Source organism: Mustela erminea, chromosome 7, assembly GCF_009829155.1.
Source record: "Mustela erminea isolate mMusErm1 chromosome 7, mMusErm1.Pri, whole genome shotgun sequence".
Classification (NCBI taxonomy): Eukaryota; Metazoa; Chordata; class Mammalia; order Carnivora; family Mustelidae; genus Mustela; species Mustela erminea.
Genome location: NC_045620.1, coordinates 40,145,237 through 40,172,503, shown reverse-complemented (window position 1 = coordinate 40,172,503; position 27,267 = coordinate 40,145,237). Strand labels below are relative to the sequence as shown.

The following is a 27,267-nucleotide window of genomic DNA, read 5'->3' as shown; positions in this document are numbered from 1 at the left end:
GTGTTCCAAATAAAATATTGATTTCAGAAGGAGGAGGAGGAGGGGGAAGGGAGGGAGAGGAGGAATAGGGGGAGGAGGGGGGCGGAGGGGGAGAGGAGGAGGAGGAGTGGAAGAAGAAGAGGGAGAAGAGGAAGGAGAGGAAAAAGAAAGGAAAGAAAAAGTCTCAGCAAAGCTCATTTGGTCTCAGTTGAGCATCCACTGTAGGCAGGGCTCTGTGTCCAGGGGTCCAAAGAAATGGAGATGAACCGAATGCAGCTTCTGACTGTCGGGGCTGTGTAGTCCAGTCAGGGTTTTGCAGTTATAATGCAACTACTATTAACATGTAAAGTAGATAGTGGCAAGTCTCAACAAAAACTCTATTTCTCTACAGCTCTCCTGTGTCTTCTATTTTTTAAAATAATTTTTTGGTACAGTTTATAACTTTTCTGTAAAGCTTTTCACAGCAAGTGTCCTGAGTGACAGCAGACCTCTATGTGACTTTACCCGTGACTGGACTTGAAGATAATTTTCATGCAAACCCTCTTTATCTAGTTACAAACACTGAGGCTTGTGTACTTCTCCATGCAGTGGCATGGATTATTGAATATGATTTAGATTCTATGGAAGTTTCCAGTTTTATTTCATTCTTACAATAATTCTCTGATATAGGAAGGGCAGGGTTTTTGAATTTTTTATTGAGATATAATTCATATAACATAAAATTCACCATTTTAAAGTATGCAAATCAGTGGGTTTTTTTTTTAGCATTTTCACAGAGTTGTGCAAACATCATCATTATTTGACTCCAGAAAATTTTCCTCACCCCAAAGAGAAACTCTTTGCCCATTAGCAGATAGCCCCCATTTTTCTCTCTTCTCCTACCCCGAACCCCTAGTTTACTTTCTGTTTGTATGGATTTACCTATTCTGGATATGTCCCACAAATGGAATCACATGTGCCCTTTAGTGACTGGCTTCTTTCATGTATAATGGTTTCAAGCTCCAGCCATGTGACAGCCACATATTGATATTTCATTCTCTTTATTCCTGAATAATATCCCACTGTATGGATGGACCATGTTTTGTTTATGCATTAATTAACTGATGGACATATGGCTTGTTTTCTTTAGGTATAACTCTGCATTTAACCCGTGAGGAACTGCCACTCAGTTTTCCATATTGGGTGTACTCTTTTACATTCCCACTGCGATGTATGAGAGTTCCAGTTTCTCCACATCCTTACCAACAGTTGTTCTTTTCCACTGATATCATTAAGGGCAGATTTTATTATCCCCATTTCACAGATGAAGAAAGATGGGTTTACACAGCAATCAATCAGGTAGAAAGGCCAGAACTAAAATATTACCTTTCCAATTCTTAGGTCAGCTTTCTTCCAGTGATCCCACAAAGTCATTCTGAAACCAGGTCAATATCAAGGTGTCACAGAACAATGCCCTGACAAAACTCAAGTATGATATAACTCAGGGAGGTGATGTGGATTTACAGAATACACGTGTGTGTGTGTGCAGAGTACACACATTCACACTCATATGGGTACATGCCAGTTATAATGCTACTGGCTTACAAATGTACTCCTTAGAATTCCAATGTACTAATGAGAAGCTTTCAAAGAAGTCAAATTTAAATTATAGTAATATCTTTGACACTGAGAGAAGATGATTCGTTAGCATTAAAAACATACCTTTGAAGTTGATTTATGATGTGGTTCTAGCCTGTGATTCGTTGTATCTGGATACTTCTATTCATGCTGCCAAATCAGTTACTTTAGAAAGAAGCACAGTATTTTCTGGAGCTGAAGTATACAGTTCCTTAAACTGCTTCTTAAATTGTCTTGAAGCATAATATCTTTAAATTTTCTTTATAATATAGGTCCTTAGAAAAATATATAGTTGAAGCTTAGGGATTCATTTGACTATAATTTAAGCCAAATTTGTCAAAACTGGAAATGCTGTCACATAGGTCGTATGACTAGAACAATAAAATTTGCAGTGCCTGGCCCCCAAATTAGTCATTGACATTTTTTTTTTTCTAATGGAATAATAGAAATGCATTTTGAGAGCCATAAAATCATCCCCTTCACTTGTCTTAGGAAATTGATGGAATATATTTTCTTGTTTAAAGCAATAGAAGGGTGTTGATGCAATATGTCAGAACCCTTACACTGGATGAAAATTTCTAGCCCAGAAGACATGAACTCCAGAAGAAGACAGCTAAGATTGAACCTGGAGAAAATGTCTCTCTCTCTATTTAAATAGAAACAGTATAATGTGAAATCTAAATGAAGGCATAGAATAAATATGGAGTTCTCCATGTTTCATATTAATACTATCATAGTGAATAGTTATTATCATAAGGAATAATGAAGTCATATCTCTTAATTATTTACAGCAAGTCAATGATACCATACTTTGGTGATAATGTCATGGGTATACAATATTATGGAGAGTTCTACTGAGTGAGAATATGAAATAATTTTCCTAAGTAATAGCTTACAGTATTCAAATGTGTGTGCAGGTAAACCAGTAGGCTAATTGGAAATATTGGCAAGCTTTTGCTTAATTTGTATCTATTGCCAGATACTTTCGATTTTAGGTAATGCAGAGAAAGAAATGTTGCAGTTTGCCTTTACCACTGTTTAAAAGAAAGAAGGTTCCAAATTACCCATAATTTAAAAAACATGTCATACTAGGCTTGAGTTCATTAAAATTCTTTTTTTTTGCTGTTGTTGTTGTTAGTTAAAATTCTTAATACCAAATGTATAATCAGATCCTGAGAGCTTTTTGACTTTTTAGCAGAGAAAATCTATTGAAATTCCTGAAACTCCTTTCTCTAGGAATGTTATGCTTTTTTTTTGTCCAAAACCATAACTTCTGAGTGACACACATGAAGTGGTGAGAAGGGAAGAAGTGTCTGCCTATTCAGCCATAGAAGTCAGACTAGTCTGGGGATCAGTGAGGCATCAAACCAACAGCACTCCATGCCTCAAAGCCTTCCATACTTCAAGATCCAAATTAGACAACTGAAAAACCTCCTTTGGTACCCCAGCTTTGCAGATATAAGACCCATCTCTTGCATATAAAATCACCAGATTGTGCTTTTGTGTTGCTATTAAATGAGCAGTAATAAGATCATCTTAAGATATATACATCTTTTTTCTAATGTTTACATTATGAACAAGATAAACAGACATTAACCAATATAAAATAGACAAGGTAAGACTTGCTCCAAAGAATAAATACTGTGTAATATTGGAGGGGAGCTAGCCTTCCTTTCCCCTTGACCTTGACCCACAAATACTCATGAATACACATGATTAGAGTAGTGGCAATTGTAGTTAATCAGATAAGCAAGATTTTGTAAAACTGGAAGCAGAAAGAGTTGACAGAGTAGTTAGTCTTCCCTGAAAGGCATAAGCGAGAGATCTTCATTTATGCAAACTAAGTGCAGAGCCATTCCTCTGCCCTTTGCAAGAGAAAGTTAAATTCAAATTTGGCTCCCACTTTTGCATGCATTTTGCAGCACCCTGTGAGGCTCTTGTACATTAGACTGTGAGGTATGTAGATTCATGCTCATTTTTAAGTAACGTAACTGATGTAAAAGCCATTGTGATTTCTATAAGGTTTGAGGAGCCTTTTCCAAAAGTCTGGGGTATTCTTGCTAATTCTCCCCAGCCTGCACCGTTAGTTCTGGATCAGTCAATGGACAAGAAGTATGTGTGGAAAATAAAACAAAAACGAAAACAAAAACAAAGAAACCTGTATATTTGTTTATTAGTTTGTGTGAAATAATTTGCTTTTTGATATTTCAATTTAAAGAGAAAAAAATAGTTACCATGGGGGGAAAATCAGAGTACTATTGGGCTTTCCTGCATTTTTTCACTGTTCAGTATTGTTATTTTATTTTGAATTATTTTTACTAGGTTTAGAATCTTTGAAGTCTCTTTGAGACTTTGTTTCTAAAATGGGGAGCACTTGAAAAAATTTTAAATAATTTTAGAAATTGTTTCTATGGTTCCTTGCTATCTTTACAGGGCTGGTCACATAATAATCCTTCTTTATGGATACGTGTTGACTGAGAATTCTGTTATTATCGTTTCACAGAACTGCCATTTGCTGAATCCATACTCACCTCTATTATTTTCTTAGATTTTCGAAGATTCAGGAATCACAGAAATAAGGTACCAGACAATGATATTAGAGATACTTTCCCAGGGATATAATAATAATAAATCCACAGCATCTAGAAATATTGTCAAACTATTTAATAACAATAGTACTAACACCACTACTCATTATAATGAAAATTACTACAAGTAAAATGTAAGCTTCACAAACTCCAACATATTCCAAGGACTTGGAACAGTGACCGGACCATAGCAGTAGCGCTCAATTTGTATTTCCTGGACAAATGATTACCAGTGAAACTTAACCATGAAATCTCCTAAGGACTTCATAAACATGATCACATTTTAGCCTCGTGAAAATGTTGGGATCAACCTCCATTATTATTTATTGTTGTCTATTACATTTTTATTTCTATTTATTTTTCTGTTATATTTGTAAACATTTGGGTGGCAGCAAGGAAATTTCCCAAACAATGGGCTCAGAAGAGATGGAAAGATTCTACTAGTTTTTCAACTCCTAGGGACAAAGCTCTGGGTGGTTCATACACTGCTGTACTTGGGCCATAATTATAACTGGAACACTATATTCTTTCCATGAGACACCTGCCAAGCAAATATTTCACCTTCTACACATTTCAGGAGTGTGTAAGTGTTCAAAACAAAGATGGCTAGGCTGTGGCTAGGACTCAATCTGTAACATATTTTTCATGAAAAACAATTATCTTTATAATTCTACTGAATAGTGCATAAACAAGTCTAGAGAGTGTTCTTGATACCGGCAGCTTTCTTTTTATTTTAAAAGTGGTATCGGTTTATTTGTTTTGCTCTTTTAGTCTCTCAGTTTAACGACTTAAGAATACCTTAGATTCTATACATTGAAATGGCTCTTCTGAAAAACGTATCTGAACATTTGCAGAAAGAAATACACAGTTTAAAGCCGCTGCCGTGGCTCTAGACTATTAACCCTCTAGATATATGCCAAAATTGCCCTGTTGTTCAAATCTAATGGTAGGCTCGGGACTCTGTGGTCCGTGTTTTGAATTGACTATTTTCCTCATGATACCGTGATCTAATAACTGCAGCTCAGGTCAGGGAAAAATAAAACACTCAAAACGAACGTTTGCATTGCAAATCTGTTTATGGGTCCTATACAAATTTCACTGAAATATACTTTCTTTGACAGTGTGCTAGGCCAGTATTTCCTCTGAAAGACACTGTTGTAGAAACAGTAATGATTTTCCTGGGAATGTTCCTTAGCCTGATGCAAAGAACTGAAAATAATTAAGGACCAAATCTGGATAAATTGAGATGTTTCATATTTTAATTTTAAATATATGTTCCTTGGTCTTTGCTAGTAGATTTACATGTGCAGAATGTAAAAGTGACTAAAAAATAATTCTTTCAAACTTATAAAAGATGAAGCAAAAAGTTTCAGATAACCTTTCAGAAATAATTGATCATAGGCATATTGTAAGCATTTTAAAAATGTATATTTTATTTGTTTATTTGACAGAGAGAGAGAGAGAGCGAGCACATTCATGAGCAGGGGGAGGGGCAGGGGAGAGGGAAAGAAACAAGCAGACTCCAGAATGGGCTGACCCGGGCCTTGAGGTCATGTCTGAGTTTAAATTAAGAGTTGGATGCTTAACCAACTGAGCCACCCAGGTGCCCCTGAAAGATTTTTGAAGAAAACAGAAGATAATGCATTTCCCAAAATGTTAAAAGAAGACATAACTTGGCAGAATCCTTATATTGGGGAAAAAGAAATTCAAACTTAACTACCTAATCCAATTGCTTACCCTCAACATGTACTGCATCTTCTAATTGATGAATGATTTTATATACATCCAACCTTGGGTAGCCAACTTTTCTGCTGTTTGTGTGATGAATCAAAATTTAGTGTCCCGAGATGATGAGGAAAAAAATTCAACCAAGCTGACACAATATTGTGATACTACTTCTCTACTACCTAAGAATTAATTTCACTTTTAATAACTCTGTTCATTCCTTAGGTTATAACACTAGTCACATTAATTACCATCCTCACAACCTGTACATCACACTATACTTAAAGAAGCAGAGAATTTGGATGCTGAGTTCAAGAATAAAAATCTCTGGGCAACGTGTGTTTAGCACATTGCCCTACTGGAAACTCAGTTTAACTTAACCCAACAGTTCGCAATTCAATCAGACCCAACATTCTCTTTTTACAGCAACTGTTTTGAAAAGCCCTCTTGAGTATGCTGAAATGACATCTATAAATAGGACTACTCAGCTATATTCATGAAGCAGAAGGTGGCAGTGACCCACCCACATCCTCCCAGAACTCAGTGTTCCAGCAGCTGCCCACCTCCAGCAAATCCCCTTATGGGATTCTGCCTCAGGGTAGTCTCTCAGCCTGGCCAAGGAGCAGACAAGAAAGTCTGGGGAGTTAATCCCCCAGGAGCAGTCCTCAGCTACCCACAAGTGGAAGTCAAAGATAAATGGCCCAGGTCCCCTCATTCTCCAGATGGGACAAATCCTAGGCAGGTCTTACATACTTTCCCAGAGCTCCCCAGCAGGAGTGAGCCTCTGCCACCCACAGTGGTAGCTTGCTTATAACCTGACTCTTGGCTGCCTTCTCTTCCCTTTCTTAATTCCCCATACTTCTGTCAGTGCTTCCTGTCCTAGCTTCCTAAAGAAAGTACTTGTACACAAATCCTTGTTTCAGGGTCTGTTTCAGGGGGAACCCAAATTAAGACAATACATAATTTTTTAAAAAATCTATATAATGCTATAGGGGTAATATGAAAGAGATATAAAAGGAAAGTGACAAAGTCAAGTTCTGTTTTCAACATGTAAATAGTCAGGCATGACTACATATTGCCTAGTGTCACATACAATGAATTAAGCAGCACGTAATGATGTGGTCAGAGAGGTGCTTTCTCACATGGAATCACCATGAAGAAAAAAACGTGCAAATGCAGATTCACACAGGTGTGCTGTGTTGCCAACTACCCTAAGTGGTGTGGCCAACAATGGCATGATTGGCAAAATGCAGAGCACACTAAGCACAAGTTTCCCTTAATGTTCATGGTGGTTCATTAATACTGAAAGCAAAAGCTCCGTTTTTAATGTACACTATTGTTTATAAGTAGGTTTTATTTGTATGACTGTCAAGCAGAACATTAAAACATTGTACAGGATAAGGGGCAGTTTCTCAGCATATGCCTGGTCAGCTCACATGTCTTAGCATCTCTGGCCCTGCCCACAAATGCTAGTGGCACCCTCCCCCCCAATGGATTGCATTGTCCCAAACCACCCTCAGAAAGAAAGGAAGGAAGGAAAGAAGGAAGGAAGGGAGGAAAGAAAGAGGGAGGAAGGAAGGAAGAAAGAAAAATTAAAAAAGCAGGGGAAGGGGAAAAAGCATGGGATTTAGACTTTCACAATTTAAATCCCACCCCCACTTTTTGTTAGAAGTAAGACCTTAAGCAATTTACTTATGGCCCTTCTAGCTCATATTCCTCCTCTGGAAAAAAACACACTCTAACGCAGATAGTTCAGAGACTAAATGAGTAAAACACAATGTCTGGCACCAAGTGATGGTTCAAAAATATTAACTATTTTTATTACTCTATCTCCTGGCTAAATGACTGATCTAATTCTAGTCATCTCTCCAACCAGGAGGCATGAATTGTGCAGTATGTGAAAATATGGGTTTAGGTGTATAGTTATAAGTTTTCCAGGTGTGGCTTATGAATTTATCATCTTTCCATGCTCTCCCTCCTTCCTGTCTCTACTATCTGCCCTTGGTCACTGGTTATTGCCAGTAATAATGACCTGATGAGAGTATTATTCGAGATTTTGTACCCCTAATGTCCAATTAGGATAGCTTATAAAAGGTGAACACAGGGAAGACAGAGGAAAAAAAAAGTCCTGATTTAGCCTTTTTTCCCCCTCTTTGGCTTAATCAAAGAAACATAGAGAGCTAGCTGGACAATTTGAATAACAAATGAGATCATGTATAGGAACACACTGTTGTAAACTATAAAGTGAAGTGCAAGTGTAAAAATGCTTCTGTTCTTGTTATTTATTAATAGTATCATTAGTTACACAGCTGTTAGAATCCCAGCTAGGAAAGACACAGAGACTTAGCATTATCCTTCGTAAATGAGATAGCTGAGAACCAAGACTAGATGTTGTCTAAAAAGAGAAGAGGGAAGAAGATCACGCCCGTGGCTCTGTGGCAGAGGCTGTTTTGAAATGAAGAGCTGGCTGGGAAATGGTGGTACCAAGTGAGGCAGGGGAGCAGAGGTAACAAATTAAAGGGTCATCTTTTTAAGGCTGCAGAAGTCTTCTTGAAGAAGGGAATGCATTGATTGATGTGGCCTGTAATGGAAACTCAGATAATGAAATAAAACCGGCATTTAAGAATTTCAGGCTGAGAACTCATTGCCATGGCAACCCTCTCAGAAGGGAACTTGGATAAGAAAATAAGGTTTACTTGACTACGCCTTAAAATGAAAACCTACACTGCAGTGAAATAATTAAATACAGAATTCCAAATTTGCTTATTGCTGCAATGCTTAGAGGAAGCAGTGAAGTTGCAGGTCTGTCGTCTTTTCCATTGGAAGTCATTACTTCTTAAACTCTATGACTCATGGAGGGAAAACCATCCAGTTTTGAGGGATCTCTATTGGCATTAGGTGTTTGCTACCAGCAAAAATTTATTTATTTATTTTTTTACAGTCCACACATCATCTAGCATGGTTCTTAAGTAGAAATCACAGAGGTATATACTATGAAAACAAGCACCCAACTTTTAGTTGTTCATAATCACATAAAACTACCAAATTCATATATCAATTTTTAGCTACACTTCATGGGAAAATCATTTTTAACCTAAATAAAATCTGGTTTATATTCAGATTCTGATCGTTTTTATATTAACATCTATTTTCTTATTACATGTTCTCCCTCAAAGAACATCAAACTGGGTACACTATATTTTGTCACTTACAAGGGGTTTTCCTGAATATCTAGTATCACTGACAGATATAAATCTTTTCCTTTTAACTGATACTGAGGGCAGAAATCACTTGATCCTTTTTGAATGGCTTGGATTAGGTTTCTAAAAGTAAAACTGTTGGTAGAATTTGCCATTGAGGAAATTTAAGATCATATTGCAGAAAAGAAATAGAGGGCAAGACAAACTTACAAAAATCCTTATAAAATATTTCTATGCTCACTTAAAAACAACAAAAACAGTACGACATATAAGATAATATCTATGCTATTATAGTACCTCTACATCAATATTATTCATAACGGTCCTTGTCAAAAGGAATCTTTCCTCACTGCCATCAACCCTACACTCACCTCTTAGATTTAACCAAGATAATCACCAATACAAATAATTTCCTTTATATGATTTAGGTAATATACATTCAAAAGGATATCCTGCATAAGTGAAGTCCCACAATACCCCTTTAATTTTCTCAGGACACAGCATTGTCCCAGACATTAAAATAATGCAGTTGTTGAATTTCACCAATCTGACTATTCATTTTTCAAGCCACATGTGTTAGAATACTGTGTTTCTAAGACCTGTGTTTTGACACCTACCTTTATCCTTCCCAAGGTTTTGCTGAGAAAATCTACACTCTGACTTTTCTTTCAACTTTTTCCCCCTGTTCCTATTTCTAATTATCCTCTCCATGTTGCCTACATTTTTTTGCCTATCCTGGAATCAACACTCTCAAGGTTGCAGATAATGTATATACAAGTAAATCTGCATATATTTGAATCTTGCCCAAGGGAAATTTGTGGTTGGAGGAAAATAAGTGAATTATATTTGAAGTAGGTTGGAAGAAATAAGGTACATGCACAAACGAGGTCTAGGAAGCATGGAAGATGGGTCAGACTTTTCATTTGAAACCCTTTATGGTAAGACTTAGAAGAAGAATCATGACTGAAATCATAAATTTAAACATTCATCAGTATTAATAAAGCTGTGCTAATTAATAATTCATAGAAGAGACGTGCCACTATAAAATGAACCATTGGATTTATTGATTACTTTTATCCTTTTACAACCTAAAGCAAACATGTAGATATATACTGAAAAGAAGCCACCAAGAAGAATAGACAGAGGAGAGAAATGTAAGGAAACATTCTCTCTTAAATTAATAAAAGAATATTATTTTTTCATAGTGAAAAATTTTGTCTACAACACCTCCAAAAGCAAATAACTACCTTATTTCTAGATAATCACATGTAACTTTTCCCCTCCCCTGTATTTAAAGGGTATCTCTTTTTAGCAAAAAACTGAAGCTAAGTGAAATTTATTTGTATCCCACTGTGTTTCTTGTTTCTCCCAAACTTCCTCCAGACCTCCTTCCAATTCCCCTCCTCCCCCAGGCTGAGGCCCTGAGCACTTTTATCATCCTCTAATTTATCCTGCCAAAGTGAAAAGTAATTTGATGAATTTCTTCATGTTAAGGTATTAGGAAATTAATTATCTACAGATCTCGTGAGTATTTGCATTTTAAAGGAAAATTGCAGAGAAAAGACAATGCCTGGCCATCGTAAATTACTCATTAATTATGGAATTCCAGACATCTGTGGGAAGATATGTAAAAGTGATGAGAATGAGAGAATGCTCTCAAATCATACAATGGATATGATGATCTTATCTATTTATTTGTGTGGATGGGCAGGAGATGGAGACAAATTATGTATTTGAAGACAACCATTATATCTTCTGGGATTTAGGAGGATGCTTAAAAATGTCTTAGTAGCGGGGTACCTGGTGGCTCAGTAGGTTAAGCATCTGACTTGATTTCAGCTCAGGTTCTGATATCAGGGTTTTAAGACTAAGCATGACACATGCTCCACACAGGGCATGGAGTCTGCTTAAGATTCTCTCTCTCTCCCCATCTCTCTGTTCATTCCCCTCCCAAAGAAAAGTCTTGGCACACAATAAGTCTTATTAATATTTTTTAAAGTAAATAAATGATTAAACTCTTTGTTTTACCTCCAGTAAAATTAAAAAAAAAAATTCTTTGGAGATACAAGAATAAAGCAGAAATCTCAGAAATCTGTGATACCTGTGTTGTGATCTCCAAGATTTTGCTTTAACTTTGGCAGAAAAGTGGTGCCTGGCAAGTATTTCTTTTATTCAGGAATATTTCCCTAGCCCCCTGCAGGTAGGCAGGGCTATGTGAATATTTTGACCAATGAAATGGGAGCAGAAATGGTGTCTGTTGCTTCTAAGCTGAGACAGTAAAAAGTTCATGCATGAGTTTGCAAGGTTTCTGTTCTAAAGCTGAGCAGGCTGTCAGTTCAAAAGAGCACAACTATGAGATGACAGAATGTCCATTAGCCAAGGTCTCTGAAAGTAAGCTGCTGAGATCTTGAGGTTGTCTATAGTTGTAGCACAGCCTAGCTGGTCCAGATCATTACAGTATTTAACCATATTGCTTTATGGTTACTTTGTTACATATCTACTATACCACTTTAACTAGTTAATCCTTACTCATTTTTTGTAGCTTTGTTATAAAATGACACATAGTGGGAGAAACCATCATGATATAAGAGTATTTTTTGAAAAGTTAAAGATTAGAATATAAATTTAAGATAGTTAAGTGTGGTGACAAGACTGGTATAATTTAATTTAATTCAATGCATGTACTGAGCAATAGATTCTGTGGTATGCTCTGCACTGTCAATACAAATATGAGTTGGTAATAATAACAATTACATCATTAATGACTATAAATAAGATGATATTAATAGTTACAAACATTAATAGTGGTTTTAATTGTCAAATAAATATAATATGAGATAATAGAGAATACATATTAGTCTCTGTCCCCAGTTTTTGACACAGAGCTCCCCAAACTCTTATAATTCTCTAAGTAATAAGAACTTAGAAACATCTTTTGCTCTAATATAATACTTGTCTTTGACTTCATCTCTGATATAGGTCTCTAAAAACTCTTATAAATTCCTAAGTGATAGGAGCACTTGGGGTATCTTTTATTCTAATGAAGTAACTCTTGGTGAGGTCCTGGATTATTCCTAGAAGGGGGCTGTTCACTAGAAAGACCAAGCAAGGATTAGAAGCTTGAAACTTTCAGCCTTGCCCCTCATCCCCCAGAGAGGGGAAAGGGGCTAGAAATGGGAGTTGATGATTGACCATGCCTATCTGAGGAAGTCTCCATAAAATTCCAGTAGTAGGGGTTCAGGGAGCTTCCAGGTTGCCAAACCCAACCACGCCGGAGGAGTAAAAGAAGCCCTCAACTCCATAGGGACAGAAGCTCCTGTGGTCTGGATCCTCCCTGACCTTGCTCTATGTACTTCTTCATCTAAATGTTCATTTATACCCTTTATCATATCCTTTAACAAACTGGTAAATGTAAGTGTATCACTGAGTTCTGTGAGCCCTCCTAGAAAATTAATTGAACCCAAGAGGAGGTTGTTGGGACCTTAGATCTATAGCTGGTTGGTTCAGAAACATAGGTGATAACCCAAGGTTGCTGCTGGCATCTGAAGGGTTTAGGTGTAGGGGTTTGGGGAATAGGTAACCTTATGGAGCTGAGCCCTTAACCTAGGGGATCTGACACTATCTTCAAGTAGATAGTGTCAGAATTGCATTAAATTGTAGGATACCCAGCTGGTGTCCCAGAGAATTGCAAGGATGAGGAGAAACCTCCACATATTTGGTGACCAGAGTGAAATGTTTTGTGTGAACAGCAAAGGAGACGTCACAAAGAATAAATGTGCGATGAGGAAGGACAAGGTTTTTCCCTACACAGGAGAGGGGAAAAAAATGAGTTTTTCTTTTGCGAAAGTACTAACTGAATACTTGATAATAATTTATTTCTGACTGAACAACGTCAAGAGATGACATGATAAATGTCTAGAGGTCTGGTTTTCAGAATAGATGTCAAAGCAAGAATGATCTCAATCTCCTAAATTTGCCAAAACCTAAAATGTGAAAATAACTTATACTTGAAGTAATATTGCCAAAGAGTTTTATAGAGAATTACATTTTTCCAAATATCTTACATCCATTATTTCAACTGATCCCCATAACAGCCTCTTGAATTAGAGAGACTGGAGATAACACTAATAATTTACTTATTCTTTGTAGGTGGAAACTGAGGCTACAGAATATCGACATGGCTTATCAATCATCACACATGACAACTGGTAAAGCAAACACTAAGCATACTTTTACCTCTGGTAAAAGGGTTTATGAGAAATTTTCTGTGACATGTATATAAATGAGCTCAAGTTAAGTTTATTTTCCACTTTAATAGCCAGGCTTTTTATATCAACCCTCTCTCCCCCAGCTATTAAAATAAGTACACAAAGTATAAGCCAATACATTAAAACATATATCCAATTGTAATCAGTTTCTAAGAATTTTCCATTTTCTCCACATAATGAGGATGTGATTGTATCAGCATTGTAATTTTTTTAAACATTGGTCAAGAACATGATATTCCATATAAAATAGAAAGCCCACTTCCTTCTTAAATAAAGGAAGGGAGGGAGGGAGGAATAAAGGAAGGAAAGTAGAGAGTGTGGAGGGAGAAAAGGAGGAAGGAAGGGAGGGATGGTAGGTGGGAGGAAGGGAAGGAAGGGAAAAGGAAGGAAAGAAGGGAGGAAGGAAGGAAAATAGATGTTTTGTGTATGAATAAGAGACAAGGTATTTGACAGAAAATCCATTCAACTGGACATCTTGCTTCATGTTTTGCAAATATTTTCCACCTCCATTTTTATTTTTATTAATATTGAAATGACTTTGGTTTAGCATCATCGACTAACTTAGCACCAAGTAAGATGTAATTAACCCCTCAAAATCATCATCCAAGGTATTTAGATAGACCTAATCCCAATCCCAGGATGATTAGAGCATTGCTTTAGTCTATCTGTAGGTCATCTGACAAAAGTCAATTGAACTTAGTCCATAATTCTCCCACTCTTTACCTAATGGGAGCAAGTAATGTAATAGCAGATATGATTGTTTTAAGATCATCATCGTTAGAGACTTTTTTTTCCTATTAAAAGAATGGGTGCTATTTTTACACTATTTCTAGTGGGCTAGCATCTTCTTACTTTCTTTTGGCTTTAGAAAAGGAATCATTAGCTATGCCAGAGAATTCATTAGCTAATTCTTTTCAGGTCACTTGGTCTATATAGACCTTGAGACCTGAAAAGAATGAGAAGCTAGAAACTTCCATACATATCCATTTTTTGAAGCACTTCAGTCCCTTGCCTTTATAATCAATATGCCATATTGATAAAATTTTAATTATTCCTAAATGTGCACACCTGGGTTAATTTTCCTTATTTTGCTGTAAAAAACAAAATCAGCCCACTAAGTTTAATAGTTTCTTTTGCTCCATTCTCTTTGAACTCAAGTTTTCTCCTCTAAGACAGAGGGATCTTACTTATTGATTCATTTTTAAAGAAAAAAAAAATAAAAATCAAAGAGTGAAATAAAATATTATGTTCTGTTAATAATTAAGCAAAGATTTAAAAGATTGTGTTGGAAAAAAAAGTGTTATTTTAAGCAAACTCACCAATGTACATTGAAAAAGGCATTTCAAAATTATAATCATGCATGAAAAGCCCAGCAACCAACTAAGGTTATCTAAATGTGTCTGACTCTCAGTACTCCTTCATGCAAATAATAAAACCTCCGCTTTTGTTACCTCCTAAGTAATGTCGATCCATTCAGCCTGTTAAGAAGTCAAGGGTTAAACTATCTTCCTGCCCCACAGTTCCACCAAGGTTATAATCTATGAGAAAAGATCCCAGGGATTCTGACCGAATTAACTTACTTTTGGGTATTTACACTCTCATTTTTCTCATACTTTTGTTTTCCTGATGTAATTGAGATGTAATAAACGTCGGACATGTTGCAAAAGAAAAGCAGGTGAATAAATACTCCCAAATCCAGCTCGAAGAGACTTCCTTTCATCCCAGCCTACTGGTAAGGAAGTAGATTAGATCCACATTTTTGAAATCTCTCAGTCTAAATTGATAAAATTGAGAAGGGATGTGGCATACCCAGCTACAGACTATTAATTTAAGAAGACCCAAATGGGCATCAACTTTTAAATTAAAATGCCCACACGCACCCTTTCTCCAAAAGGTAATGGCACTATAATGAAAGAAAGTGGGTGAGATGGCTCCAGTTGTATGGTTCTATAGCTTTAACTCCCAAAACATCACACACAATTAAGCAAATATTTAGGGCACACAAAAGAGTGGAGTTATGATAGCCAGTAGCACATCACTTACTAAGAACCTTAACCTTAGTTTTCTGAATTTTAGAAATGGTTTCTTACTGCATTTTGGATGGTATTATTTTCCCAAATACAAAGGCTGAAAAGAGTAAGAAATAAGAAACAGAAAAGAACTTACAACTGATCGGATGTTATTTTCTTTCATCAGCTTCAGAGACGATTTATAGCAATTTGCAAGGTCCTCCTTGTGGGAACCATTAATATGACCTCTGGCTATTGGTCCTACGGTATGGATGACATCTGCACATGCAAAAGGAAGGAGAAATAGCATAAGCAAGGTATTTTTCACTTTTCACATAAACGGTGCTTTATTTATTGTAGATATTTGTGCTGGAGCCTGGAGATAAGCAAGCTAAGAATTATTGATGATGCAAATGCTTCTCTGGTAGAAGATTTTATATAGCACAGCCTCTTAAAGTAGGCAGTTGCCCAGGAAGGTGATAATTGTGAAAGGGCATCCCCTACCAGTAAATTATTTCATTGTTATTGGTCAGATCCTTGTGAGACAGATTATAATACAAGATGTGAATAATTGGCACCCTGGCCAAAGACAAACCCTTGGTGAGAAATAACTGAGAAATAATTGCCTGCAAAATGAGCATTCTGAATTGACATGGGAAAGAAGAACCAATGCTTCACATCACTTTACTTATAAATAAGACAATAGTTCCAGGCATTGTACACAATAAAAAGGGACAAATTTCTGAGAATGTGCCAAGATAATTTGTAACAATCAGTAATAACCCTAAAAGGAATAACTTTAAAATATCTCTACCAATTTTAAAGTGCAACCTACCAATCCTCACATATATGAGGTATGCTAGGCATAATAGTCCCTACTAGTCCCTACTATTGTTTACTATATTAAAACTTTCAAAAAGCAATCTATACTTTCAACCTCTATATTTAAAACACAGAATTAGATTTTTTTTTTTTTTGGCACATAAAACTAGTCACTGTGTTTTTTTAATACCTTCACACACATAAATTTTTTTCACTTAGGAACGTAATGAAATAGAACTGTTTCAGTTTTAAAGTCTGTAAGGATCATAAGAGAGAACTCAAATTATAAACCAAATTACTTGAACGCATTATAACATCCGTTTTCAAGTCTTAGCTGTTAATCTGGATTATTTGCCCATCTCATTGACGTAAGTAACAACAACTAATCATGTTTGATCAGAAGGACAAATTTGGTCTAATATTACTGGACTATTATAATGAGTTGAAATCATTTGCTTTGTCCAATCAGTACCACTTCATTTCAACAACAATGACAAGATAAGAACACATCACAAAAGTGAGACTATGGAACAGTCTTAAATTACATAGGAAATTTAAATGGCAGAAAATAAGTCACTAAGGGTAAAATCTTCGTTGTTTGCCTACTAAATACTCAGATTACTAAATACTCAAAATACTGAGGGTATTATCTCATGTTTGAGAAATCCTCAAAATGTTGATTAAAACCCTTGTCAAATAATATTAAAGATGATATCTTGTGATCAAAACAGGCAGAAACATCACCAGCGAGTTCATGCACATGTTCTTGCACAGGCCAATGTTGCTTTAAAGTGAGAACCCCAATAACATAGGAAAGGACAAAGGGAGATTAGGTTATGTCTAGCAAAAAGAAAAAGAAAAAGAACACAAAACAAAAACCCAGCACACAGTGATATCATATTTTTAATAATAGAGTAACACATAAGAGCTGTATCTATTGAAGCAATGCAAGTTCTCTACCAGATGTAGTGAATTTTTATTTGAATATTTCACATTAGTTTCCATTTTGAAGCAAATGCTAGAATACGTGAAGAAGGAAGGTTGTGCTTGGCTTTACTTCATTTTCCCCTTCATGACTACCTGTTTGTGCCTAGCTACGATAGTCTAAATCCCCCAATGAATCCAAAGGGAGAGAAGCTGTAGAGTAACAACACAGGATTCTAGAGAACAACATTCCCCAAAAGTGGGTATGATAAGCTGTGGGTTTAAAGGTCAATTACACTTGGGAATCACTGGGTGAAATTAAATCAAAACAGCTATCTTAGTGTTGGACTTTCAGGACATTCAGTATGCAACAATTGATTATGAATCTCAACCAGAGGGGATACAGAATGGAATACATTTGACTGTTAAAAACTATGTTTTACAGAGTACTTCAAGGGACTAAATTTCTACAAACTTACCTTTGGGAAATGTTATACCAGAGCAACTCCAGTACCCTCACTGCCATTGTTAAAGGACAAATCCATGGGTTTTATTTTGTTTTCTTCTCTTGTTCCCAAATGCCTCTGTACCTCAAATACTTAATACATAAAGAAGAAAAAAGGTATGACCTTGGATTCCTTATAATATGGATGGAGAAGGTCAAGAATAAGTGCCTCTTATCTGGGGTCATAAGGTGTGTCTACTCGAGCCAAGTAAAAACAGGGTTTAGGGGCATTAATGGGAAGAGGAAAGAGAGAGAGAGTCCATAAAAGGAGAAAATAGTGACATTTAAAAAATCCTTTTTCTTTGCTTTTCCCTGTAGACATCATTGTCCACATAACTTAAATGGGATTTATGAAAAGCTATTCCTTACATTTCTTCAGTTCTCCATTTAATTTAAAAGTCTAAGGACAAACAGCCAATCAATGAGCCTTCTTCTCAACATCAAAATATTGATCCCTGTATTTTATGCTCTATATTAAACTTACAACATCCAAGATCAAGTGTTATTATCGACCAACACAATGACCTCTCAGATCCACAAAGCTGAAGGTGAAATCAATGTGAGGCCCAAAAGTAAATTTCCTTCATTATTTTAATTGTTCATAGCACTTAGGAGAGATTCTTCCACACTGACAAGTTCCTTTTTTCCCATTATAAAACTCATTCAGGAGGTCTGCTTTCCAATTCCAGCTCCAACCCTGACTTGCCAAGTGCTCCAGATGAAGCCACCCTTTCGCTGGCCCCTGTCTTGGTTTCCTTATCTGCAAAACAAATGAACTGCTTAGATGATCTCTATGGTTTATTCTGAGATGTGTGGCCTCATTAACATTTACCTTTGTATCAGGGACAGATGGAGAACAAAATGATGCCTGGGCAGTTACAAAAGACCTTAAACAAGGGGCTTGTAAGTTTTGTGAGTATTAAGGATCCTTTTTCTAATATCAAAAATATCACAGACTACCCTTCCACAATACTAGTTTCAAAATCCATTGATGGAGAACAAGTTTGAGAAAAACAGCTGTTACAACATCAATGAGGCTTTACATTAATTTACATTTTGTTGAACACAATAGCATCTTGATAGTAGATACATATGTGTGAGATAAATGCATTCAATCCATAGATAATGCTTTCACTTGCACATGAATTTGTGGATTCCTTGGTATAAATAAGATAATGTAAACAGAAGTGTTTAATTTGATTTCTGGTGCATATAGAAGCTCAATTACCACCACCACCAACAGCAGCAATATCCAAGACATCTTATATACACAGGCAGAAACGACAGTCATCATCTCTGTTCTGATATGGAAAGTATATCACACTTTAAGTACTCAGGCCTGATTAAAAGTCAGAAGTCCCACATCTGTGTGACCTTGGACAAGTCACTCTCCTCTTTGAGTTTCCCTCTCCAAGTTAAAAGAAGGAGTTGAATAAGATGGCCTATAAGATTCTTTGCTGTTCTTGAATTCAGTTCCTCTCCTGTTTGCCTATTAAGAATAGATCTATAGATTCTAAGTAGTCTAATTCACTCTTGTCCAGATAAACGAGCAGCACTCATGGTTCAAGTTTCTCAAACATGCTTATACAAATAAAGTGCAAACTGGTCCCATCCCCAGAGACAGTGTTTTACATACCTATCAACATTATAAATGTAGACTCCTCTTGATCCAATAGTTGTATTTCTAGGAATATATCCTAGATAATATGCTTACTCATATGCAAAATGGCATTTATACAGGTCATTCTCTATAACACTGTATATGACAGGCAAAGATTGAAAGCAACCTCAATGTCCATCAATAGGGACTAGTAAAATAATTATGCCTTTATACAATGAAATATTGTGTTTCTGTAAAAAGAGCAACGAAGGTATTTACATGTGGTTATGTAAAGATAGTGAAGATATATTACTAAGTAAAAAATGTGGAGAGGTATAATTAATATGCTACCATTAGTGTAAAAATATCCCACAGGTGAAGGACAGAATGTAATTTTTTTTTTAATCTAATACTTTCATAAAACAACTCTGGAAGGAGTAACATGCACTTAATTACAGTGATTCCCTACTAGGGTCATGATGGAAAAGTTTTTATGACTTTTATTAAATCCTTACAAAACAATACAAATTCCAGCATTGACAGTTGGTGTCAGGAAGATGAGCTCTATCATTTCACCTGGCGTGGTGGTTAAAGTACTTGGATGTTTTCCCCCACTTTTAAAAAACCTTTTTTTTTTTTTTTTTTTTTGTCTTTTTTACACATCTTAACACTGAACATGGCCATTCCCCTCCCCTAGCGTGGGGCGCCCTGGGGACCAGGCACCTTCACAGTAATGGTTCTGACAGCCCCTCAGCTCCCACGGTCCGTGTGACATGTGTCGGGCAGAGAAGTGGCTGTCTCACCTTTGGGAAGAGGCAAATATGGGAAGGAGATCTTTCAGTGTTTGTCTGTTATATTTTTTTTACATTCAAATTATATGAATATATTACCTACTCAACAATTAATTAAAGCATTAAAACAAAGGGTACATGGTTTATTAAACCATGTTCCTGGATCCCATCTACCATACTCTACAATATACAAAGATTGTTACTGTGCTTTATAAAGATGATCTTACATCACTGTAAATATGAAAATATTCTTGAAAAAGATACAGTTCCAAGGGATTTAACAGAATGACTCCACTAGGTTTATCTTTCCTTATTTTGCTACTGTCAACAATCTCTTTATGTAAGTAATTATTTTCAGTTAAAAGCATGGTTCAAATGGTGGACAAAAGGGCATTTTTCTCCTATATGTTTAATATCTACCTTTAATATTTCACTACAATCTTAATATGCAAATTGAATCCTAGACACTTTATAGTGGAAATGTAGTATAGACATATACATCTTATATATCTCAGCAATCAAAGAATTTTGAATAGTAGCTAAACATTTTTGGAAATGAAAAGGACTATATAGAAAATTTCATCTGTTTTCCCTTGTTTGGGAACCAGAGAGGGAGAATAAAATGTCCAAAGTCGTACATTCACATGGGGAGATACAATATCACAATGGCAATGTGATTATAGATAAAGTTTTCCTAAGGTGCCTATTTAATTGAAGGAAATGATATACATTTGTATATACAAAATTTGGCATGTTTATCATGAATCCCATCGCCTTTACCTCATAGTTTGTACACACACAGATTCTGGTTAGCTATTGCTATGGATAAAAACAAAAAAAACAATACCCCATGAAACGAAACAAAATAAACAAAAACTACCCCAAAATATGGTGGCTTAAGAGTGGTAACAACCATTTCATTATTTCTTATGGTTCCTCTGGGTGAGAAATTCTGAAAGGGCTCAGCTAAGGGGTCTGGTATAGGGTGTCTCCCATGGTTGCAGTCAGTCCATGGTTGGTAGTGGAACAGTGGTGGTGATAAAGCAGCTAAGAGTTGGACTGACATCATTCCCTCTTCATATAGTCTCAGGGACTCTCCATAGAGACTAGTTTGGGTTTCCTCACAACATGGTGGCCTCAGAGTAGTCAATTTGCCCACGTGACAGCTCAGGGTTCCAAAAACAAGTATACCAGAGGTAGAAGCTAAGTCACCCTTATAACCCAACCTTGGAAGTTGCATAGTATCACTACCCCTATCCCTATTGGTTGCAACTATCCCACAATCCCACCCATTTCAAATGTAGACACATAAACCCCTCCTCTTGATGGTAAGAGTAGCAAAGAATTTATGAACATATTTTACAATGGCCACAACTCAGGACTTCCCTTTGTTTTGGTTAGCATGTTTTGTTTTATTTATTTATTTTTTTAAAGATTTTATTTATTTGACAGAAAGAGAGATCACAAGTAGACAGAGATGCAGGCAGAGAGAGAGAGGGAGGGGGGAAGCAGGCTCCCTGCTGAGCAGAGAGCCCGATGCAGGGCTCTATCCCAGGACCCTGAGATCATGACCTGAGCCAAAGACAGAGGCTTAACCCATTGAGCCACCCAGGCTCCCCAGCATGTTTTTTAATTAAAAAACTCTTGCAGTAGATATATTAGAAACCATAGAAAAAGCCAACATGACTAAATCTATTTCCATGTAGCTATTATAGAAAACAGTGTAGGGATTCCTCAAAAAATTAAAACTAGAACTACCATAAGATCCAGCAATTCCACTGTTGAATATTTATCCGAAGGAAATGAAAACATGAGCTGAAAAAAAATCTGTACCCCCATGTTCATGCAGCATTCTTAACACTAGCCAAGACATGGAAACTACTTCTGTGTCCATCAATAGGTGAATGGATAAAGAAAATGTGGTCTGTATATGCAGAGTGGAATAATATTTAGCCATAAAATAATTATTCAGCCATAAAATAGAAAAAAAAAATCTTGCCATTTTTGACAACATGGATAGACCTTGAACCTTATGCTAAGTGAAATAGGTCAGACAGAGAAAGGCAAGCACCATGTCATTTCACTTTTGTGTGGAATCTAAAACAACAAAACAATAATAACACACCCAAGCTCATAGATACAAAGAACATATTGGTGGTTGCCAGAGTTAGAGTTTAGGGGTTGGAGTGGCAGAATTGGATGAAGGGGGTCAAAAGGTACAAACTTCCAGTTATAAAATACATAAGGCCTGGGTGTGTAATATATAGCACAGTGACTGTAGTTTATAATACCATATTGCATATTTGAAAGCAGCTAAGAGAGGAAGTTTTGAAAGTTCTCACCATAATAATAATAATAAAAAAAAAAACTATTTCCAGTGTTTTCTCAGACCTATTATTTAAATAAGTCAGGGGCTGATTTAATAAAAATCAGAGCTGGAGAGAGATTGAATTAATACATTTATTAATTATAAATACAATCTAATTTGGAGAGCACAGTGTTATTGTAGCCCCAACATAGAACTGCCAGGCCCAGCACTAGCTTCTTTGCTTATTCTACACTCAAATCTGGCAGGAAGCTGGGGGCAAAGGAAAGAGTAGGGATGGCTGTTATAGTATCAGCATCATATCTCCCTGTGAGCAATAAAATAACGCTATTTCCCCGAAATGCCCAGTTTCTCATTCAAGAAAGGAAAGGTCCTTTCTTATACAAGTGAGGAAAGCTGAGGAAAAAACCATGTGATTTGTACATTTAATCAACATTTCAAATGCAAGCCCTTGAAGAGGTATGGAAAATGAGATGGCAGGCCCTTTTGTGCTCTATCACACTAAAAGTGTGGCAAGACAAATGAAAGCTGTTTTTGCTCATCTATTTCAGAAATCAATCAGACTATAAATCACCTCTTTTGTTTTGAAGTTATAACCACCACCTTGCATTCCCCCAATTCATTTTATCCTGGGAAATTAGTCTGAACGACACAGAAAAGGGGAATAGGACAGGTTTTCTTTGGAGGGGGTACAGGGGAGAGCATGCTTTCATTTCCAAAAGTGTAAACTGAAAAATGTGTGATTGGAATGCCAAATAAGTATTGAAAGCAGGAGAATTATTTACAAAGATTCAATCAGACTTATCCTTGGGGGGGAAAAAAAAAGAAAGAAAGAAAATCAGCGAAAACATTCTGTGAAAAATATTAGCATAATGAATTTTAAAACAAATGAGAGAGCACATATAGGTGGCTCGCATCATTTTCCATTTGAGAAGTGACTGTGTTACATTCAAACTGTTAATGAACAGTCAGACCAGTGTAGAATCAATTACATGTTGCTTTCATTCACTCCACTCTTGTATTCATAAGCATAATCGGTCCATCTAACAGACTGCATAATGATGCAGTGCCCTGTCAATCATATTCAAATTGCATGAATTTTAAGGAGAAAACCAATGTGTGGAATTAAATTGATTTTCTTTTCTAAAGATACAACCACCTATCCAAGCACTAAAGGTACTATTTGTAAATCTTATTGGCCAATTTATATGATAAGCACCACCAATCTATGACCTGAAACAGCACACTTGAAGTTCAGTAAACAGGAAATTGAATTACCACCTCATAGCATTACAAAGTAAATGCTGCCTTTTCTCTCCATATAGGTCAATGGTTTCATATACACATTTTCAAAGCTTGTTTTTGTTGTATTTCAAAAAACAATCAATTGTCCATAAGATGTTCCTTTACAATCTGCCGCAGACATCAGTTAGAATGTACTTCAACCATTGCCTTGCAGGTTTCTAAGTTTGGATTATTTGCTCACACACTTCTTCAGCTGCATGATGGATTTCTTTCTATGTCCAGAAAGACAACAGTCACCCCAGCTCTTTGCATGAGTTTGGGACAAACTACCACTTACAGTGTTTTTTTCTAGCCCATTTTCCTTTGAGTCTGTGAATTAACCATTTCTTTTCACTGTTTTTCGTTACAAAAGAGCTTTGGTGTACCTCTCTTAGCCTCCTTGGGAGTTATAGTTCCCTAAATAAGATGTCTGTGTCTAAGATTAAATATTAAGTAGCTAAACAACTTTTGCATTTTGCAGTTGATAAAGGCATACCGAATGCACTGCCAAAGCTTGAATGAATACACCCAGCTCAGGTTGAAGTTTGATCCCATTTTTACCTGACAATGTGATGATATTGCCATGTTTTGGACATCATGTGCTGCTAATACCTTTCATGCTTCACTGACTTTAAAGTTGTGAGGTTTTAAGCTTAAATTGTGAGGTTTAAATTATCAAATATTATTTGAGCAGTTTCTACCAAAATGTTACCCTCTATATTAAGAGAGAGAGAGAAAGAAAGAAAGGAAGGAAGGAAGGAAGGAAGGAAGGAAGGAAGGAAGGAAGGAAGGAAAAGAAAGAAAGAAAGAAAGAAAGAAAGAAAGAAAGAAAGAAAGAAAGAAAGAAAGAAAGAAAGAAAAGGGCAAAGCTTATCTTTAATAGTTTATTAGCTTCCCCTCTTCTGCCAAAAATCTATTTAAGGTTGATTTTGCTGATGAGACAGTCTCCTGTTTCAATGAATCCCTATATATAAGAGTCCATTTTCAATAGCAGAGATTGAAATTTGTGTAAAAGGGATATCCTGTGGTCAGCCATTTATAGAATCTTTGGGATTTCACAGGGTATTGGGGACATCTGCATTACAATAGTGTTATTTCTAACAGAGAGAGGGGTCTCAGAAAGACTGTGGGAAGCTGAATTATCTGCAAAATTCCAACATTTCACATCATTTTAGAATGAACCAAAAGAGAACACATCTTAGAAGGAAGTGAGTCAAATACATGGCATTTCTAATGCTTCAGTAGCAGGGGTGAGAGGAGGTGGAAGTCCAGATAGACAATATGACTTTTTCAAGGAAGATAATAATAAGGTCTTTGTTCCGGTTCAAGGGATGGGCAGCAATTTGCAGCCTTTTCAGACAGATGCAAAACCAGCACTTTATTAAGATGCAAGGGGAAAGTAGAGTTTAAGCATCCCACTTAATGGGTAAAAATAAGTGAAAGCTAGTCATCACTACCCCCCTCCATAGAGCCTCCCCGCTCCTCCCCCCAACGGTGAGGGTAATTTTACAAATGCAGAATCTAGGCTAGGACTAGAATGTGCAGGGGGTGGGTCATTGTCGGGACACAAAGGCTGATGTACGGCACGCCTTCACTTGTCATCAGCCTTCCTTTACAGCTCCCTTACCAACACCAGTCTGGACAAGAAAGACTCTTATGTGATCATTCACTCAGTCATTAATTTTGTCCTTTATTCAATAAATATTCATTGAGAATCCACTTTGTGCCAGATACATAGGGCAATTGCCCCCATTCACTTGCACAAAACAAATCTTGTGCTTTTCTGACTCCAGACTTTTCCTGGTGCTGAGAGAGCCCCTCACCTTTGCCTTTCAAAATCCTTTCCATTCCATAAAACCCAAAGGGTATTTATCTTCACTTTAATCGGTGATCCATGAGCACTATTACATGAACTAATTCTGAACTCATTTCTCCTCTTGTGGTCTCCAGTATCACTTGTGTTTGACCATTTATATGACTTTTAACATCAACATTTCTGTACATACAACTAATAAGATTCCATCAGTCAGAGCTCTGTAATAAGACAACATTCTGCCTGAGGAGGCAAGGCGTTTCTTGTCATTGGAGGTAATCAAATATGATTATATGTTCTCCAAGATTCTTTCTAATTCTGTGATGCTGTGATTCTGTGTTTCCTGCCTTCATGTAAAGACTCCCTGTTTCCACTGCAGGGAACATGACAAATCTATGTTTAAGTTTCCCACAAAGCCAAAAACTCAATGGGAACAGTTGTTTAATGGATAATTAGTGAATTTGTGGGTGATTAAATAAATCAGATATGATATACTGGATTAGAGAAAACAAAGAGGTAGAATGGCCAGTCTGGACTGGGCAAACAATGGAATGTAGTTTAACTGGTTCATATCAGTCAACATACATTTTTATGGAACTGAGAATCTATTTCTTTACAGAAAGATTCAGCATAGCCTGATCAAAAATTTCCTAATAAGTGCACAACAGATGATTAAAAAAAAAAAAAAAAAAAAAAAGACTCTAACACCATCACACTCCAACAAGGTTCTTTCCAAAGACTTCCCATAGGGAGGAAAAAAAATGTGTGGTGACTCCTTTGCCTTTTTTTGCAAGAGATAATTAAATAAATGCATTTTTAAAATGTGTCACTTCCCTCATCTTCATATAGCTAATTTTAGAATAAATTTGCTTTGTTCTAGAGATTAGTTTTGGCTCTCAAATGACAAAATGGAAAATGATAGATTCTCTACATATCTTCTCTAAAATTAATGGAATCACTGTTCACATTTCTTTAAAAAGTGACATCTGGGTATAATGAGCCTACCTCTCCATCAAAATAAACCAAGTATAATTTCTCTTAGAGACCAGTGCATTCATAAGTCAGCTCTAGACTAGAGGTATTCTGTACATTTACACGTATATTCTCATTCTGCTTCCACTCTCATGGTCTACACATCCACACAAGTCTCTATACCTAATTTTCTTTCTTTTTTTTTTTTTTTTTACAATTCTTTTTTTTAAGATTTTATTTATTTATTTGACAGAGAGAAATCACAAGTAGACGGAGAGGCAGGCAGAGAGAGAGAGAGGGAAGCAGGCTCCCTGCTGAACAGAGAGCCTGATGCGGGACTCGATCCCAGGACCCTGAGATCATGACCTGAGCCAAAGGCAGGGGCTTAACCCACTGAGCCACCCAGGTGCCCCTCTATACCTAATTTTCTAAAGGAACACTTGTATTTAGAAAAGACAATGAGAAGGACAGAACACTTTAAGAATTATTTTAATATATATTCTAAAAGAAAAAATATATGGAAATTTCTATACCATGAAGCCACATTTTTCATGAGGTCATTTATGCATCTCCAACAATATGAACAAGGGGCAAGGGAGGGTAAGAATGACAAAATATTTAAATAATAAGGCTAATTCCACTGAACATTTCCACAATGAGTGTTTGCTCTAACACGAACATGAACAGATTGACTTATACCGCTTGAGTCCGAAAGATCAGCCTACATTCCCATCTGCCTCTCAGAGAGGGTTGGCTCATTGTGCAAGATAGGAGCTGTTTTCAAGCTTTTCTCTTTACTCTCTTAAAATTAACTGAAGATCAAAATGAGCTTTTGTTTCAGTGG

At 36.4% G+C, this 27,267-nt stretch overlaps 1 protein-coding gene across 1 annotated transcript in view; it reads right to left on the bottom strand.

Moving 5' to 3' along the window:
- Positions 1-27,267, bottom strand: part of MACROD2 (mono-ADP ribosylhydrolase 2) — a 1,971,474-nt gene that overhangs the window by 734,747 nt on the left and 1,209,460 nt on the right. Inside the window, exon 6 of the mRNA XM_032351448.1 lies at positions 15,544-15,665. Within this exon, the coding sequence (XP_032207339.1) occupies positions 15,544-15,665 (122 nt within the window). The remainder of the gene's footprint in view (positions 1-15,543; positions 15,666-27,267) is intronic.